Source organism: Lytechinus variegatus, chromosome 7 (genome assembly GCF_018143015.1).
Source record: "Lytechinus variegatus isolate NC3 chromosome 7, Lvar_3.0, whole genome shotgun sequence".
In the NCBI taxonomy this organism is placed as follows: domain Eukaryota; kingdom Metazoa; phylum Echinodermata; class Echinoidea; order Temnopleuroida; family Toxopneustidae; genus Lytechinus; species Lytechinus variegatus.
Genome location: NC_054746.1, coordinates 10534644 through 10554630, shown reverse-complemented (window position 1 = coordinate 10554630; position 19987 = coordinate 10534644). Strand labels below are relative to the sequence as shown.

The window sequence follows — 19987 nt, the reverse complement described above, 5'->3', positions numbered from 1 at the left end:
TGCAACGGCCCCGGGTGAGGTGAAATGGGTACCCGAGGGTTGTTTTATAAAGCTGTTCTTAAGATAAGAGCGACTTAAAGAACGACTGGTGAACCTTTCTTAACGTGCTAAACCATCGCCAATGAATGTATCATTTACCACAAGAAAGGATCACCACTCGCTCTTAACTTACGAACAGCTTTATGAAACACCCACCCGGAAGGATTGATTCCTTGAATGCACTGAGCCCTGGAAGGCAGCTCGAGCTAAACCTGGGGTATTTTTAAAATAGTAATATTAATAGTAGTGCACCTTGGAACTGATCACATCTAGATCTAGACAGCATTATATTAATACCTATTTTCATATAAATACTCCCATTCCAAGTTAAGTCAGAGTGTAACTTGTTTTATCGTTATCATCATGCCTGAGGTTTGATGACAAGGATTGGTGTAATGTTTGATAAGTATCAGACAGACAGTGGCAAACATTGACTCGAATTCACAAAGGTGGTTTTGAAAACCCACGGTTGAGTCCATGGATTATGCAAATTTCCTGTATAAATTACGCTTGATATTGAAAATTGTCCAATGCTCATGCGCGCTTCTGTCTCAGTGCGCCAAATTGACTCCTGTTGCCGTGGTCATCCACGCTGTTTTATTCATGAGTCCACTGTTTTAAATAAGGAGTCTACTCTTCAAACAGTGAACTCATGAATATAATAGCGTATCTTACCATGGAAGCAGATGTCAATTTGGCGCACTATGACAAAAGCGCGCATCAGCATTGAAATTTTTTATACACGCGCCCGATACATGGTAAACTAAGCGTAATTCATTCAGGAAATCTGCATAAAAACCATGGATTAAACCGTGGGTTTACAAAACCACCTTTGTGAATTCAGGTCATTAATTTCAAAATGCAGATAGTTACATGGTCATATAATTTTTGAGGTTGGGGTTCTAAAGTAGATGACATCTACAGTATCATTCCGTGTAAATGATGCAAGACAAGTTTTTAATTTTCAGGAAACTAGCATTGATTTAAAAGAGAAATTGTGATTCCAATGAGATTGTGCCATCTCTAATGTTTCCCTTGTTTAAATATACAAATCTGGTAAATCAAATGGTTTTATTGTACATGAATGAAATTGGAATTCAACTTTTGATTAAACAATGGTAATTATTGGTGTTAATATTTGCTTCATATAATATTTTGCATGAAAACAAGAAATGGCCACAAGCTGGAACATTCACTTTAAAAGTTGATAGGCATAACATAAAAAAAATAACATTACATGTAAAAAGCTAATGCACAGGTAACCTTGGCAATCGAAAGACAGTTCCTGATCAAAAGAAGCTGGATTGAAAGTTGTATCCAAGCATTATTGCTATCTTTTTGATATTTTGTTTTGTTTTCCATGTAGGAATCAGAGAAATTCAAGATTTTGAGAAGTTGCTCCCCGGACAAGGATCTAAGGAGAGGTGGGAATGAAAATGCTGTTGCATAATTATTTTTTATCATTTTTTTTTTAAACATTAAAGTAAACAATGATTTCATGAGAAAGTCTTTAAAACTTGTAAAGATATCATTAAAAAAAGACCTGACTTTGTGCTTGGAATTTCATGCTTGTTTTGGTAATTTCTCAGTAATTAAACAATTTCGTCCAGAATCCTTTTGCACATATTTTATATTAGTACATATAGATACTTACTAGATGGTCATTTTATTAGATTCTGTATGAACTAATTTGGTAGTTGCTACCACAACTTCATTTTTAAAGATTCACTTCCATTTTTCTATTCCTGCATGATCATATTGATTTACTCAGTGTTTTTTTGTTCAAATTAAAATAAGTGCAATACACAAGTTTTCAGTGCGATTTCACCCCCGAAATGCTTAAAGAGCTCTTGAAATAAAAAAAAAAAGAGCCCGGAAAATCCCCAATTCACTACCATGTAAAAGCTTATCAAATGTAGCAGATACAGGCAGTAGGTTATGAAAAGTAGCACCCATGATAAAGAAATTATTACCTATTATTTTTTTACCTGCTCACGATGCAAGGTGGGAACAGGGCACTGTGACTTGGTATGCAATTCATGCATAAGATTGATCTGCGCTGCTTCTCAAACCAGTTCAAACTGGTTCACATAAATGTTGCCCACTGCTGCATTTGCACACAGAGTCGACGGGAAATCTCAAAAGAGATGGATTACGGTATCATAATTGCTCACTGCGGAATCAGAGATTGCAAAATGAAGAAAATCACAGACTGAAGAAAACGCCTTACTTAGATAATGAGTGGTTATATTTGAATGTGAATCCTTTAAGTATTGACCTGATTTTCTAGGAATCCATTTCATGAGATTATTGGAGCTTCTTACATGGGATTATTTTCAGTTATGATTTGTGGAAGAAGCCTTAAAAAATGAAATTAAGTACTAGAATATAAAGCTGTTTTGTGATGAAACAATTTAGTAATGATTCTTGAAGGAGCTCATAAACTTTGATTACTTTGAGACTATTTTTCTCTTCTTAATTAGTCTGTTTTACTTCCGTGCAATTTCCAATCCATTTTGGGGTTTGAGTATTTGTGGAATAAGATCAGTTAGAAATTTTATACTGATGGTTATGTTGAAATGAATATTTGGTTGTTGAAGACTTGGGACATTAGCTTAGGTTGACTAACTTAATAGGTTTAAACCTACAAAAGATAAAATGGGAGACAAGATTATTGAATTAAACTGTGGACTTTGGTATTGTCAAAATCAGTCCTTTTGTTTATCAAGATGTTTTATTTATTTATTTCATTTCCAGGCGAGAAAACATGACATCAATAGAAACATTACAAAAGAAATATAAAATTGAGCACCAGCCAATGCCTGGGGGATCACCTAAAAGAATTGAAAATTCTGTCGAGAGGTTCTCCACATTGGCTGGTGTCTACATGGAATAACACAAAATAGCAATAAATTCAAACATGTAGTTACAATACTTCTGTATAAATTAACCTTCATCATAATAGGAGTAGAGAAAAAAAAGGTTATCAAATTTATATTTTAAGAAAAAAATGCAGATTGGGTCAAGTCAGGAATTAGTCATTTATCAAATTAGGGACAGAGATGGTAGGAGATGGTAGAGATCAAAGTGTGATACAGGTATCTTCCATTATTAATAATGATAATATTAGGTCCATTTACGTTGATGAAGCCCACCAGAAAATAAATATATTTAAAGTGTTTAAGTTTTGTCATGTTTTAGATATTTAATTGTGAAGTAAGGTTATAAACTAGTACAATAAAGTTTGTTTCTCTGGGCTTAACATTGTAGTATTGTTATCTATATTCAACACTCTGCATTAAGGAGCGCAACCATATATAGTGCAGCTATTGTAATCCTAACTCTACTATTTAAGCTTAATATACTCTATCATATTATTGTCTAGGATATTTTCCTAATTGTACATATAAAGTGAGGTATTTTGTGCTGCATGCTGAGCAAATATTCCATCTTTGTTGGTGAGAGGTTCATATGTAATGTAGTCAGGTCTTGTTTTTCTGAATATAATTATATAACATTTATGTATTTTGAAAGGCAAAGCTTTAATATGCTGATTAAGGTTCCAATGAAGTTGTAATTGTATCATTTCAGAAATTGTTAATTCTAAAACATCAATATACTACTTTTCCAATTTGATAAAAACCTGATAGACATAGTTAACTTTTTTAATTTGTCTGATTAAATTCTTCTTATAGACTTGTCGTCATTCCTCTGCATTCATCCATTACAACTCAAGAACAAGCGAGGGCGTTTATCAGGCCAGAGGAAGGATTTCGAAAGGTCATCCTCTCGACAAACATTGCAGAGAGTTCTATAACTGTTCCTGATATCAAATATGGTATGTTGCACTCTGCTTTCATGGCTTAATGGATTATTAATCAATTCTGTTTTTCTAATATAATACAAAAAAACTGAAATTCAAACAATAAAATTGAAAGCATTCAAGCAATTTTGTTAGCATGAGTATATAAATGGGAGAGTATAGGAAGAGAAATATGTGGAAACAAAAAGCTGCAGAGAGCTTGAATAGAGGTTAGCCCAGTATGTTGTGATGACAATTACAGAAACACAAAAATGGTTCACAAAGTTGTATTGCTCATGTAGGCAAGTAATGATCAATTATGTATACAGGGAAAAACAATTCATCCCAAACAAATTTTTTTAATGTGATATAATATTTTTTATGAATATTTTATTTTCATATGTCCACATTTCTGTATTTCCATATTTCTTTATTTCCTGATTGATACCTTATGGTTTTTCATTGAAATCATTAGGTTTTATATTTCAAATGACAGGGATGTGGCAATCATATTTCTCATTATGTAGACCACATCATTTAAATACTAAATTATCTATTTTGATGATGTAAATTACTAACAATCAGTCAGGATGTAGAGTATATTTTTGGTCCAAATTTATTGGACATGTTTAGAATTACAGACACTCAGATAACTCATGTGGCTCGTCCATTTGTTTGTAAAAGCATACTCGCGTGTCAGTAGGGGATGATAATGATAGAAATATTCTGCCCTTGTGTCGTTTATATCACTTCATGTAACATCTCTAGACACTTCCAAAGTACTTTTTAAAGGACAAGTCCACCCCAACAAAATGTCGATTTGAATAAAAAGAGAAAAATCCAATGAGTATAACACTGAAAATTTAATCAAAATTGAATGTAAAATATGAAAGTTATGACATTTTAAAATTTCGCTTTATTTCACATAATAGTTATATGCACATCCTGATTGGTATGCAAATGAGGGAACTGATGACATCACTCACTCACTTTTTCTTTTGTATTTTATTATATGAAATATGATATATTCTAATTTTCTCCTCATTGTCCTGTGAAACAAAATTTCATTTGTCCCTGAACATGTGAAATTACCATTGTTTAACATTATATGGTTTAGTCAAATTGGTCTTTAATGTCAAATCTGTAAAAATTGAAATATTGTATTATTCAAGCAATAAAAAACTAAATAAATAGTGAGTGAGGGACATCATCAATTCTCTTGTTTGCATGTGACTAAATTGTGCATATAACTATTTTGAGGAAAATAAGCGAAACTTTAAAATGTCATAACTTTCTTTTTTTACATCCGATTTTGATGAAATTTTCAGCATTATGCTTGTTGGATTTTTCTCTGTTGATATAATAATTGAATAATTATTTACATTTTGTTGATATTTCCTTTCATGCTAGTGATTGATTTCATGTTGCTGAAGTGTTTGGTATGTGATGTAGAGACCAACTATCAGAGTCTTCAACTCAACTGGGCTTCTAAGGCAAACGCTCAACAGAGGAAAGGTAATCCTGTTTCATAATAATTTCATTTTTTCTTGTATTTGACATCCAAAAGGAAGCGTTGCAATGACTTTGCATATGATATATTATAATTCTAAAAATAATATAAATTGAGATTGACATAATATTTTTTTCATGAGTGCACATAACACAGTATGAGAGCAAAGTATCAATATCTGTGAAATTTGAGGGATTCACTAAAAAGCAAATGCTGCCTGTAATTGCCAAGCTACAAGTTTTATTTTTTCATTTATTTGATAAATAAAATGAGTTCTTGGTTTAATTTAAAAAATTGAAGGTGCTTCACTTGTCTTTCACCATTTCTTGGTTAGATACTTATTTTGGTATAATAAGCCAAACAGTAATTTTTTGAACAGGCAAATTACCTTGCAACAGCAAACAATATGTCTTCAGAAACAAATATTAAGATAAAAACACTTCTTGGGAATTTAAAAAACAGGGTGTAACTTATTTAGAATATGAAAATATAATTGCCATGATAAACACTACACCAAGATTTTACTCTAAAATACCGTAAGTAACGGTGTATTAATCGCAACTTCTCAGCGGGATAGAAGCAAAAGTCGGGGGTGCGGTTTATCCACGGAGATGGGCCTGAGCCAGCCCGCCGTAACCCCTCCCGAATATGTAAGATGTGTGCCAGTTCACAATACATCGAGTGGCCGGGCGTTGCTGCCCAGAATGCCGGTTCATAAAGATGTTCGTAAGTTAAGAGTGACTTTAAGAACGACTGGTGAACCTTTCATACGCGCTAAAACATCACCAATAATATACTATTTGCCACTAGAAAGGATCACCAGTCGTTCTTAAAGTCGCTCTTAACTTACGAACAGCTTTAACAAACGCACCTACCTTCATGACACTAATTTCGACTTTATTCTTGATTCAAAGCAGCGAAGTCCCCTGGCTAAGTTCAAAGAGACACCAAGCATACTCCGTAATATTTTGTCACAGCTGAGCGAGAGTTGAGTGAGCTTTGAGCTTGCGTTGTATTGTGGTTATAGTGCGACTTAAGCTGGCGCTATTTATTGTAACCCCTCCAAAGTCCCGTTTCGCACGCACCAGCTTAGTTTTTCTTTCCTGTTTGCTTTTCGTAAGATACCATGTACACCATCACCATGCACGAGAGAGACGGCACAAAACCGTAAAAACACCTGAAAAATGCCAGTTTCTTTGTTTCTTGAATCTTCCTGTAATCCCGTATCTAAAATTCATGCTAAGACATCGAATGCTCGACAAATTCTGAAAGTGATTGTGAGATTGTGATGCAAGAAATGTGAATGTTTCTTCCTCCAGCGCTGGGAATGACACAGATCATAAGATGTACTGGTACCGTATCGTAGTTTGCAATATGTACAAGAACGGCAGTGCTGTGTGTGTGTACGCTGTGACTGTGTAAGTGGCCAATATTGTTGGGACCTTCCTTTCTTGCTAACATTTGTAGATGAATTGATCAAGAACAGCAGATTTCCGCATACCGGTAATCTCTTTGGGTACTTTGAAATCTTAAACTTGGTTTTTGTTTCTTTGTACCTCAAATATGCATGTAAATGTGAGGATTTTTTTTAATTTTTTTTTTAGTCCAAAGTTGGGGGGGGGGCAATTAATACACGGATGCGGTTTATAGTCTGTTACTTACGGTATATTATAATTAAATCCTGATGTGAAATTCAGTGAATAGTTCAAAAAAACAATCCCTCCCTCTTCAGCATCTCCATTAGGATACTTTCTTGATTTTGTCAAATTTTGCTGTGAATTCTAAGATCCCTTCTGAAAACCATCCTTTTTATTTTAGGTCGTGCTGGTCGTGTGTCTTCAGGACGAGTCTACAGACTGGTACACAAGGCTTTCTATGAGGAATGCATCGATGAGTTTGCAATCCCGGAGATATTGGTGAGAAGTGATCATGTGACAATGCAGTCCAATTTTGAATATCAAAGAATTGAAGAAATACAATACAGTAGTCTGAATACCTATAATGCATTGTTTACATAAAATTATGATTTGCATTCAGAAATCGTATACATGTATATATTTGAAAATAATAGTATTCATAATTGGTTTTTCGTATAACTTAAAGTCACCATACATGTAGTTATTCATTTGTCAAATGTACACAAGAAATAAATATTTTGATGATGGGGGGAGAGGGGGGAAATTAACATCTGAAAAATCAATTTGACAATTTACAAATTACTACATGCAAACATAACTCAAAACAGATGGATTTATACTACCCTAGAATCATTTCATTAGAATTCAAGAAATGAGCAATCTTTGCTCTGAATTTGATATATAGTTAAAGGAACACAAATGGAATTAAGAAATTCATTTTTTTTACCTAGACCTGTAACAAAAAACTAAGTGTATGATTGTATAGTTGATTTGTGTGCTTGATTGCATAAATTAATCACAAAGATGAGGCCTCTAATCAGGGGCTATTCCAGAGATTTTTAAACAAGGGGGGCGGCACATTTTCCCGATGAAAATTTGACAAGCAAAAAAAAAGCAATGGTATATTTCCAATACAAATCACTGACTACACTTTGAAAGTGTATGTTTCGCCAATTATGAATTAGCTTCTTTGGGCGAGTGACAAAACCTTGAAAGGAAGGCCCTTATTATGGATTATATTTTCAGATGTCTTTTGCCTGAAGGAGCCGATTAATAATTGGCAAACGTTGCAAAAATGGGTTGTTATTCTCAGTTTTTCAATTAAAAGGTTTTCATTTTGAACACAACTGGATGACTAAAATGAATTTGCATCTGTTTATCCTGCCAACTTCTTTCTGCAGCGTTGTCCATTCATCTTTTTATACTTCCTAGACAATTGTGAATGATTTGAGAGCCAAATGAGCTGAAATATGACATCTCTACCGTTAGTGATTTATGTAACAATTGGCTATCCATACTTAAACCACAACTTTAACCCTGGGTTTAAGTTAACCCTATCTAGGCCGGGGTATTTTGGGAGTTCCTATGGCCGGGGGGGGGCCTCCCAGGCCCCCCCCTAAGATCTCGGCCGTCGACCGCGCGATCGCGCCGAAAATTGGCACACGGGTTGCCTGGGACATAATCTACAAGATTGTATAGTAATTTATTTCATGCGAATTGCTATTAAGTGATTATGCTAATTTATGCGTAATTAGTATGCGAAATCATACTTTTTCCTCTAACTCCCTAAATAAAGCTCCAAATGTACTAATTTTTGGTATAGAAACTCTTTGTGGTGTCCTAAGCAAGAGTACATGAAAAAAAATGTGATATCAAATCATTTTCTTATGTATTATATTGTTTTTTGCAATTTCTTATGTATTTCTTTGTTTTTTGACCTTTTGTTTTTCATTGTTTTTTTCAATGAAATTTGTTGGAGACTCTTCTGTGATCATAAAAAGCATAAAATGAATACATTTAGACTAGCAAAACTAAAAATAATTATACATTTATGAAATTTGGTTGAAAACACAATTTGCATTGACTTTGTACACGAAATCACGTTTTTGAGCAATTTTCGGTCTGACATGCACTTACATAATGTTGCGTAATTTCGGAACCACATACCCGGGTGACGCAAAATTGGTCTCAAAAGTTGCGCAAGACTTGAAAGTAAAAACTCGGTGAGCGGCGCGGTCAAAAAATTTCGCACGGCGAAAATATCGTGCGATTCGTTGAGGGGGGGGCCTCCGAGGCCCCCCCCCGGCCTAGATAGGGTTAAACCTGACCTCAGAATACGGGCCAGTGTGGTTATGTTAGCTTTGATGCTGATATGATTCTTTCTGCAGCGTTGTCCATTGGAGCAGCTGATTCTGCAGGTGAAGGTCTTGGACCTGGGAGAACCCAAGGCTATCCTGGCCTTGGCTTTGGAACCACCAAACCTGGACAACATTGAGAAGACCATTCTACTCCTCAAAGAGGTAAGATCATATTACTACAGTCTGCAATAGCAGCATTCTGTTTTGTGTGTTTTTTAGAAAGAAATCCATGGTAACAACTGTAATTTTAAATCTGAAAGTATATCTTTCTTGTAATAGATGAAATACTATTTGAGGGATCAACTTCAAACTTGGCTCATGTATGTATGTTTGAGTGAGGATGATCTGAGTAGATTCTAGGGTCGCAAGTTACAGAGATCACCAACTGAGAATTTTATAAGTTGTAATATGTCCTTGGTCTGGCAGTGGCGGGAGTATGAATTTCGAGTGCATGCAGGCGCAGATCAAGGGGGGGACACAGGGGGCACGTACCCCCCCCCTTTTGAGAAGCAAAATTACCTTCTTTTTTTTTGCTTTGGAAAATCCTGGATCCACCCTTGAGTGCATGCAGTCAAGAATCTCACCAGCCAAAAAGAATCGTTGCAATTTATCAAGAATTGTACACTTAAAGGTCAAGTCCACCTCAGAAAAATTTTGATTTGAATCAATAGAGAAAAATCAGATAAGCACAATGCTGAAGATTTCATCAAAATCGGATGTAAAATAAGAAAGTTATGACATTTCAAAGTTTCGCTTATTTTTAACAAAATAGTTATATGAACGAGCCAGTTACATCCAAATGAGAGAGTTGATGATGTCACTCACTCACTATTTCTTTTGTTTTTTATTGTTTGAATTATACAATATTTCAATTTTTATGAATTTGACGATTAGGACCTCCTTGCCTGAAGCACAAAATGTTAAAATAATGGAATTCCACGTGTTCAGGGAGGAATGAAACTTCATTTCACATGACAATGACGAGAAAATCAAAATATTTCATATTTCAAACAATAAAAAACAAAAGAAATAGTGAGTGAATGACATCATCGACTCTCTCATTTGGATGTAGCTGGCTCGTTCATATAACTGTTTTTGTGAAATGAAGCAAAATTTTGAAATGTCATAACTTTCTTATTTTACATCCGATTTTGATGAAATTTTCAGTGTTACGCTTGTTGAATTTTTCTCTTTTTATTCGAATCAAGTTTTTTTTCGGGTGGACTTGTCCTTTAAGCTTAGCTGTCAGTAACTGTTCTATCTCTGTGACTTACAGGTTGGAGGTCTCACCACAGTACGATCCAATGTTGCAAATCCTCACGATGGTGACCTGACATTTGTGGGGAGTGTCCTTGCATCCCTTCCTGTAGACATACGCATCGGCAAACTCCTGGTTCTGGGTCATGTCTTTGGATGTCTTAAAGAATGTCTGGTTATAGGTAAGTAGAGTCAAGGCTTAACGTACAGTACAGTATGTAGTAAATACGTGGAACCCAAAATCAAAGAAGAGCTTGAAAAAATTATTTTTCCAATGGGAGAAACAAACGTGGTTACAGTAAGCGATATAACGTAATACAGAATATATATAATTTAATTGCATTTTATTTTTTTGTGGTTATTTGTTGATTCCTTACAGGGGCTGGTCTGTCTCTTAAGAGCTTCTTCTCTCAGCCATACAAGAGGGCTCTTGAAGCATACAAGTGAGTATGAAAGACATGCAAATCCTAGGTCTTGGGCCCGTTTCATTATAACTCTGCCGTTATAGTATTTACCATCGAAACCTTGAGTGTGATTGGCTGCTGAGCTGTGTTATGATGGTAAAGTTACAATAGTTTATGAAATGTTCATTATGCCTCATAGAGCTGTTTGGCAAGGCAAATTCCTGTCTGCTGTTAAGAGCTACTAAAATCCTGTAATCCATTTGGTCAGGAGCAAATACAATATACAATATTTATTATTGATATCATTTTTCTCAAACAAGGTACTAGCTCTTAGAAAATTCTACATTCATTAAAAAAGAGAAATACATGTTGCAGATCTTCTATCTGACTTTAAGTGACAATCAAGAATTAATGATTTTGTTTGGAATGATTTTTGCTTGAAAATTTTCCATGAATTAAACTACATAATATTAACAACAAAGTCTCATGGAGACACAATTATAATCAAATATAAATGTCATGTAATGAAAAGTCTTAACCATACGTTATGTGAAAGCTTTCATGAATACGGATGGATCATATGGATCAGTGAATAAATATCCAGACTTAAGCAAGGCGTTAATCTATATTTGCCACTCTCCACCCTGGTATAGTAAATGGGTACCCTTTTGGAATGAACTCCTAGAATGCTGGAGTCCCTCCAGCTTGCCATGCTAAAGCTTGGGTAATGTTGTATTTGGGCTATATTCATCTTGCATATTGTTATTATTATTGTTACATGTAAATAAAACCTGTAAACAAGTTTAATCTAATCACTCTATTGCCTGCTTAGCTTTCCAACTTATTGCTTTAACTAATGGCATGTGACAAGCTTAGATCAGGGCACCCTTCTCACAAAGAGTTGTTGTTGATCGATTCCATCCCACCCCTGGTAACCCATCAATGTCATAATTCTTCAGATAGCAAATGAACATAATATCTCTTGTTGTGATTCATCTGATCAATCACAACTCTTAGTGCAAATTGGTCCTGGGGAGCGTTTCATAAAAGGACATGTCGGACGTTTTATCCGACAAGTCCCATTTTATCCGACAGTTACCATAGTAACAGTGCCTCTCAGCCAATCAGAATCAAGGAAAGATGTCAGATCTGACAACTTGTCAGACAAAAATGTTGATGAAACGGTCCCCTGAATGTCATTTCTTGTCTCTGTTTCAGGTCCAAGTTAAAGTGGGATTCAGGAAGTTTCAGTGATCCCATTGCCATCCTAAATGCATACAGAGAGTGGGAAAGATGTAAAGACAATGGATTCTTTGCTCGTAGTAGAAGGGTAAGGGATATTATTTATATTTTGAATTGAATCTCTTTGTAATATCTTTAAAATATCGATAATGATTATTATCTTTGTCTTCATTTGATACATTATTAAATATCATATTCATGAGAATTTTGTGATTTTATAAGTATTCATATGACTTGAGCAGTTGAATGTTAATCAGATCTTTTGAATCTTCCATATAAATGTACTGATCTTCTGTGTTCTTGAAAACTCCCAGAGAGTGAAATATGAACTTATGTTTGGTCGCCAAAAAAAACAGCCATTGTATGAATACTGAAGTTCTGATGATGTAAATATAAAATTATTTTTTACTACAGATATAACTGCTTTCAGACATAGTGGCCTGAATAGTGGTTTTGAAAACCCCACGGATGAGTCCATGGTTTACGCAGATTTCATGTATAAATTACGCTTATTTACTGCGTATATTGAAAAATGTCCAATGCTCATGCGCGCTTTTGTCTCAGTGCGCCAAATTGACGCCTGTAGCCGTGGTTATCCACACTATTTTATTCATTAGTCCACTGTTTTTATTCATGAGTCCACTCTTCAAACATTAATAAAATTGCGTATCTTACCATGGTAACAGGCATCAATTTGTGCACCGTGACAAAAGCGCGCATTAGCATTGAACGTTTTTTATACACGCGCTAAAATAAGCGTAATTTATACAGGAAATCTGCAAAACTGTGGGTTCAACCGAGGTTTTAAAAACCACTTTTGTGAATGTGGGCCTATGTAGTTATGTTGTTTTTTATTCTGATTTGAGTTGATATTTTATGTGTTTGTTTTAGGCTGAAAGAGAATGGGCAGATGAGAGAATGATACAACTCAACCCATTGAGAGAGGTAAGAAAAGGAACCATTGACTGAATAAAGAATCCAGGGACTTGTTGTGTAAAACAAAGCTTAAAGATGAATGCCAGTTGTGGTAACAATCTCAAAATGACTTTTTACAGAATCCGATATAATGACCACCCAAGTGTCTGTATGTATGAATAAAAATATGTGCCAAAAGATTCAGGAAGAAATTGTGTCATTATTGCTGAGAAATAAGCAAAATAAGCGCGGATTTGGTCACTTCTGCCGGGTCTTTATTCCAGCAATAATAATATACACTGTCCCACGTGTGCCTATCTGTGTTGCCGATCTTCAGGTTGATCGTTTTTCAGCTCAGATTTTAGGATTTCACAAAGTTCAGTTTATGTAACTGTACCAGATCTAGATCCACGATGATATAGTAATACTTAACCTTTGTTTTACAGACTTTCTCATGAAATCTGTGTTTTATTGCAACTACTTTCACTTAGCTTTAATACAAAAGTGACCCTTCATGTATTACTGAATTTTTATTGGCTGTTGAGCAACATACCATTTTCAACTGCCAATTTAAAATCCAATATTCCATGAAGAATTAATCCTGAAAGGCTTTTAGTACCTAAAAAAGGGGGAAAAAATCCTGAAATTTTTATGTCACAGTTTGACTGCTTGAGCACATATTGAGACTGTTGTCTTTATCTTACATTACAAATTATTTATTTACATTATTTGAAAATTTGTTGATATCTTTCCTTCACTGGTATTGTGATTTTATAATTGATGTAACACATCTTTTGATTTATCAGGTGGCCAAGCTTGTAGCTGAGCTTGAAGATCGGTTGTCCAATGCCAACATCCGTCTCCCAAAGGGTAACCCACGCAATCAACAGAGACAAGATCCCACACATAATCTACTCATCCTCAAGGTCAGTCCTTTGACATTTCTTGACAATTGATGTCTCAAATGACCTTTGACATTTCTGGACAATTGATGTCTCAAATGACCTTTGACATCTCTTGACATTTGATATCTCTAATGATCTTTGACATCTCTTGAAATTTGATATCTCTAATGACCTGTGACATTTCTTGACATTTGATATTTCTAATGACCTTTGACATCTCTTTGGGTATAACATGAAGACATGGAGGTAGACTTGCGTAAGTTGACCTGCCATAAGTATAACATGAATTCAAGAGGAAGCAATTTTTTTAGACCAGGGGAGCGTTTCATGAAAAAACTTTATCCGAGAAGTCCTATTTTATCTGACAGTTATCATAGTAACTGCAAATCAGAATCAAGAAAAGAAACACTCCCCTGATTATTCAAAACATATGTCATGTACTTCAGTCAGATAGCTTTCAAGTCAAACAGACATCCGTGTACTTTGTGATATAACATTTAGCTTAAGAACTGGTCACCAGTTGTTCGTAAACTCATTTGTGACTTACAAACGGCTTTATGAAACTCCCACTGTGTTTCATGAAATAGCAATGAGTCATACTTTCAAGTGATACAGTTGGGCTCAAAAGTTAGTGAACCCCACCACATAAAGCACTTCACCATGCTAAGTGTTAAATGTAGAAAACAACACCACAATGTTTCAGTCCAGGGGGCCATTTCATAAAGCTGTTCGTAAGATAAGAGCGACTTTAAGAACGACTGGTGAACCTTTCTTACGCACTAAACCATCGCCAATGAATATGCCATTTACCACAAGAAAGGATCACCAGTCGTTCTTAAAGTGGCTCTTACGAACAGCTTTATGAAACACCCACCAGAGAGATAAACTATATTGTATGTACATGTAATATTTTGTCACCCAACTTCACAATTGAAAATCTAAAACGTGGCAGCACACTTTGAATGTGTTCATTTTCTGGTGGGTTCACTAACTTTTGAGCACCACTACACTCCCCTCCAAAAGTTTGGGAACACCTGCCTTCAGTGTGTGTTTTTCGAACTTTGGTAGACTTTACTGAAGTTAGGCCTCATAGTACAGCTGTATTTTTGTTTTAAAGTGAAGGTTATACACCAGTGTACATTTTATCATTGATTCAAACAAATTCAAAGCTCTTAAGAGACGTGCAGTTGCCAAAGAGGGCAGGCTACCAGTCAAGATGGCTTTCTCTAAAAAATGCTAACTTCTTTTAACATTGTTCTGTTTGGGGTTCTATTCTGAAATTCTTCCCAGTATTTTGTGAATGTTACAGCAGATGACCTCAGAATTTGTTCCTCAGTATTGTTCATAAGACAATTAATTTATGGAAATCTGCATCTTTATCCTGGAAAACATCTGAACTTGACAAATGCCTAATCCTTCTTTAAAAAAATGCATGGGAGTGGAGTAGACAGTGCAATTTGAAATTCATGAATTCAAAAGTTATCAAGAGTTATTCCAGTGCACCTTCATTCATTTTGCCTATTCAGTTTTTCTTAGTCAAAAGTCAGTCACAAAATTAAAATGGCTAACACAGGACAGTTTTCTTTGGAAACACGTCAGTCAATTGCAGTTTTGAGGAAAGAAGGCTACTCCATGCGAGAAATAGATAGGAAACTCAAGATCAGTATCCATGCTGTTCACTACAGCCTGAAACGCAAAGAGGCACTGGGTCTAATGGGGACAGGAGACGAAGTGGTAGGCCAAAAAAAAACCCATCTCCTGCTGAAGTTAAATACATTCGGGTGAGCAGTCTGCGCAACCGTTGTCTGACTTGCCCAGAGATTACAGCTGACCTTAACAACACCCGTGAGATGCCTGTATGTTCTTCAACTGTTAGAAGACGTCTCTGTGGAGCAGGGCTGATGGGCTGTGTGGCTTCAAGGAAACCACTCCTCAAAGAAAAGAACCGGAAGAAAAGGCTTGCTTGGGCTACGAAGCATAAATACTGGTCTTTGGAGCAGTGGCAGGAGGTTATTTGGTCTGACGAACCAAAGTTTGAGGTGTTTGGCAGCAAGCGACATACCTATGTGAGACGGCGAAAGGGAAATAAGATGCTACCCCGGTGTATCAAGCCAACTGTGAAACATGGTGGTGGTAATGTCATTTTTAGGGGTTGCTTTAGTGCAGGAAAGGTAGGCAGCTTGCACAGAGTAGAGGGTATCCTCAACCAGCACGGCTATCATTCAATCCTACAGCGGAAGGCCATCCATTCAGGGAAACGCCTGATTGGAGAAGGATTCGTTTTTCAGCAGGACCCAAAACACACGCCAAGACTATGCAAAGACTACTTGAAGAAAATGGAAGAGAAACAAGTCCTGAAAATCATGGATTGGCCGCCCCAGTCCCTAGATCTCAATCCCATCGAGCTGCTTTGGAAAAAAACGAGACAGGAAGGTTCAAGAAACTTGCCCAACAAGTGAGACTCATCTGTGGGATAAAAAGAAATATATGATTTATTGTCTTTTATGTGTATTCAATAAAATTTATAAAAAAAGTTTTCCATATCAGTGAAACACTAAGTATTGTTTAATTTTATTTTTGTGTCTGACTTCTGACTAGGAAAAGGAAAAATGAATGAAGTTGCACATGTATTAGTGTAAAAGCTCTGAATAACTACAATAGCTGCATGTAATAAAAGAAGTTAGCATTTTGAGAGAATGCCATCTTGACTGGTAGACAGTCATTTAAGAGAGTATAAACTTGTTTGAATCAATAACAAAACTTACACTGCTGTATAATCTTCACTTCAAAACAAAAATTTAACTGTGCTATGAGCCTGAATATCAGTAAAGTCTACAAAGTATAGAAAAAACACACACTGAATGCAGGTGTTCCCAAACTTTTGGAGGGGAGTGTATATATGTTACATAATAATAATTTATAATTAATTTTCTCACAAGTGATCATGAAATTTGGATTTCCCTTTCAAGGTCAGCCTCAAGGCCACATTTTGCCAGCCTTTGGCCCTGACCTCGGGCTCTATTATGTGTACAAAGTGTATGGGAGAAGTTTTTTCCAGTGGCCGTGTGACTTGGAAGTTCCAGCCTCGACGACTTCCCTTATTGCCTGTGGGGGCCACTTACATTGATGAGTGGATACCATGCGCGACCAAAAAAACATGTAAAAAGGATGTCTTTTTCAAGATAGGGCACGTTACGTACGTCAAAAACACTAAAATAATGAAAAAAGGTATATATTTCGCTAGGAAAGCTACCTGTTTAAGGTCAAATTTGTGAGGTTAAAAAAAAAAGAAATTAAGGATGTACTTTTTGCCCCAACAGTCAACAATACGTGCTTAGGGTCCAACTTGCGCGAGGTGTGGAAGGTGGGGCTGTACTAAACCCAATGATGTTGGTAAAGGTAGAATATAACAATTAATATATCGCTGTATTCGTTTAGGGGTTTCCAATATTTGTTCAGGGTAGGGTTTCACACACAAACACTTGTTAAGGGGTGCATTTTCAGAATATGGAAAATACTTGTTTAGGGTGCTTTTCAAGACCCCATGGTCGCACATGGTATTGACTTGTCAATGGAAGTGGCCCTTTTGGAACTGATTGATACACTGCTATATGATAATTATATACCGATTGCTTCTTTGGTTTTCTTTTGAATGACAGGTTGTGCTAGCAGGAGCATTCTATCCCAACTTCTTTACCTGGGTTCCGTCTGATGAAGCAGAGTCGTTGAAGATACTGTCGGGCAAAGATCCTTGCACTACGGTCATGGTGAGTAGGATATACATGTTCATATGAAAATGAAAATCCATATTTTATTGCTCGAAATAAACATGAAATGAAATACTCCAAAAATTTGCTTTGCCCAATTGATCGTGGGCCCGGCAGCCACTGTGTTGCACCATATCGATGAGGCTCTCACTTTAATAGTTGAACGCCAAACAGGGTAGCAGTAACTCCCATTTTTTTAACGTCTTTTGATCTGACACGGCCAGGGTTTGAACCCCCGACCTCCCGGTTGTGAGACGAACCCTCTACCAACTGAGCCAACACACCGGTATATTATTATGTTTATGATTACAAAAAGTGCCAAGAATGTCATTTTTTTTAGGGTTGAGTATCATAAACAAGAGTACATTTCCTACTTGTATTGTAGACGTTCTTTCAACGACTCAACTCAATGAAATTGTTTATATGTAGGGGCTATGATGATATCCCTCTAATGGTGTTTCCAAGCACTTAGCATATGTATTATTATCCTAGTCATTGGAATCTGGCATTTCTGTATACGACTTGCACACAATCTCCACTCCATGGGGAGTATTCCTGTGATGAGCAGTTGTTGTTTTATTTATGGTATATTATTTTATTGGTTGTATTTTATTGTTGTGGAAGTGCCGTGGTGTAGCGATTCTGACTCTCGCCTAGTAATCAGAGGGTCGTGTGTTCGAATCCCACCATGGCCTAGCGTCCTTTGGCAAGGCGCCAATCCACAATATGCCACTCTCCACCCAGGTTTTAAATGGGTACCCGTTTGATGCGAAAACCCATGTAGCAAGTGAGTCTTGGAACTCTTGTTGGAATGCTCCCCAGCGAGTGGAGAAGGTGCATACATTGTATTCGGGCATGCAAGAATCCGATGACCGGGGTAATAGTATATCTGTAAAGCGCTTAGTGATGTCGTTCCGATGTTTTAAGTGCTATATAAATGGGGAATATTACTATTTATTTTAATACTGCAATCAAAAACAAGCTGTCAGCTACATACGAAAAGCTGTTTCAGCATGTCTATAGTCAAGACGCTCTTATCACCAAACAAACAACATTACCATTTGCTTCCTTATTGGCTGCCTATTGAAAACCCATTTAACACTTGGTAAATAGTGGCCTAATGTGAATTGATGCACTCTTTTATTTATTTATTTATTTATTTATCTATCTATCTATTTATTTATTTATTTATGTTGATTAGGTGAAGAACGTACCTCCTCATGGTGAACTGTATGCATCGTCCATCGGTAAACTCTTCCAGTGCTGCGGCAAGGGAAAGAAACTATTCTTTGAAGACACCAAGTAAGTGAACTTAATTTATCACCAAATCACCCAGTAAAATACATTGTGAAAAAGTACATCACATATGAAAAGCATAGTGTAATTGAAACTAAATATCATAGTAGAATGTAGAGGTGTTGTGGCTCAGTGGATAAGTCTTTGGACTTTGAACCACAAGGTCCAGGGTTCAAATCCCACCGCAGCACTAACGTCCTTTGGCAAAGCGTTTATCGACATTTGCCACTCTCAACCCAGGTGTAGTATATGGGTACCCAGTAGAAAGGAATTCCTTGAATGCTCATTGCGCCCGATCATGGTAGCTGTGCTAAAGCCGGGGTAATAGTATGCAGCGCTTAGAAACATTTGTATTTAGCGCTATATAAATGTTGCATATTATTATTATTATTATTAGAATGCCAATTGAAGTAAGCCCCTAATGAATTATGACTTTATCATATATTAAACAATGATTTAGATTAAAACACAATATTTGTACATAAATTAATTCTCCTTATACAATCACTGTACTCTGTTAACTTGTCCTTAATTCTCTGCAAATTTCAAAATTAAAAAAAATGGAAGGAAATAAAAAGAATAGTTTGATGTAATGTATATAAAGAAATTCATTCCTAGTCCATATAAGATAAATTTTGCAATTGTCTGAATGCTTAGTATGAGAAATAAAAACTTCATATACATGTATTTGAAACTTATATGTTGGATTATATTGTTTTAATAAATCTATTGTTCATTTTCTTCAGGTTGTTTGTCCAGTTTGAAAGACAGAGTGATTACAGTGCCATCCTACCAGCTGTTTACCATGCTGTCAAAATGAGGTATATATATGGTATTCATATTTATTCATATATCTATATTATCATGTATATCTATTTTGATATACATGTATATGACATTCCAATAACAATAGTTCATATTTCTATGAAGAAAACATGACTTGGACAAGATTATTTCAATGTTTTACTGACCTATCAATTTTTAGCTTATGCTAAGAATTAATTAATTTTTTAGCTTATGCTGTGGCGTCCGTCGTCCGGCATCTGGCGTCCATCGTCCGTCCACAATTTCTAGA

General features: G+C 35.8%; 1 protein-coding gene across 1 annotated transcript in view; it reads left to right on the top strand.

Moving 5' to 3' along the window:
* LOC121418422 (ATP-dependent RNA helicase TDRD9-like) overlaps positions 1-19987 on the top strand; it is a 44136-nt gene that overhangs the window by 9061 nt on the left and 15088 nt on the right. The window contains exons 10-22 of the mRNA XM_041612272.1: positions 1406-1463; positions 3735-3877; positions 5252-5356; positions 7170-7267; positions 9157-9288; positions 10403-10565; positions 10763-10826; positions 12006-12117; positions 12921-12974; positions 13751-13870; positions 17509-17616; positions 18818-18918; positions 19659-19733. Of these exons, the coding sequence (XP_041468206.1) occupies positions 1406-1463; positions 3735-3877; positions 5252-5356; positions 7170-7267; positions 9157-9288; positions 10403-10565; positions 10763-10826; positions 12006-12117; positions 12921-12974; positions 13751-13870; positions 17509-17616; positions 18818-18918; positions 19659-19733 (1333 nt within the window). The remainder of the gene's footprint in view (positions 1-1405; positions 1464-3734; positions 3878-5251; positions 5357-7169; positions 7268-9156; positions 9289-10402; positions 10566-10762; positions 10827-12005; positions 12118-12920; positions 12975-13750; positions 13871-17508; positions 17617-18817; positions 18919-19658; positions 19734-19987) is intronic.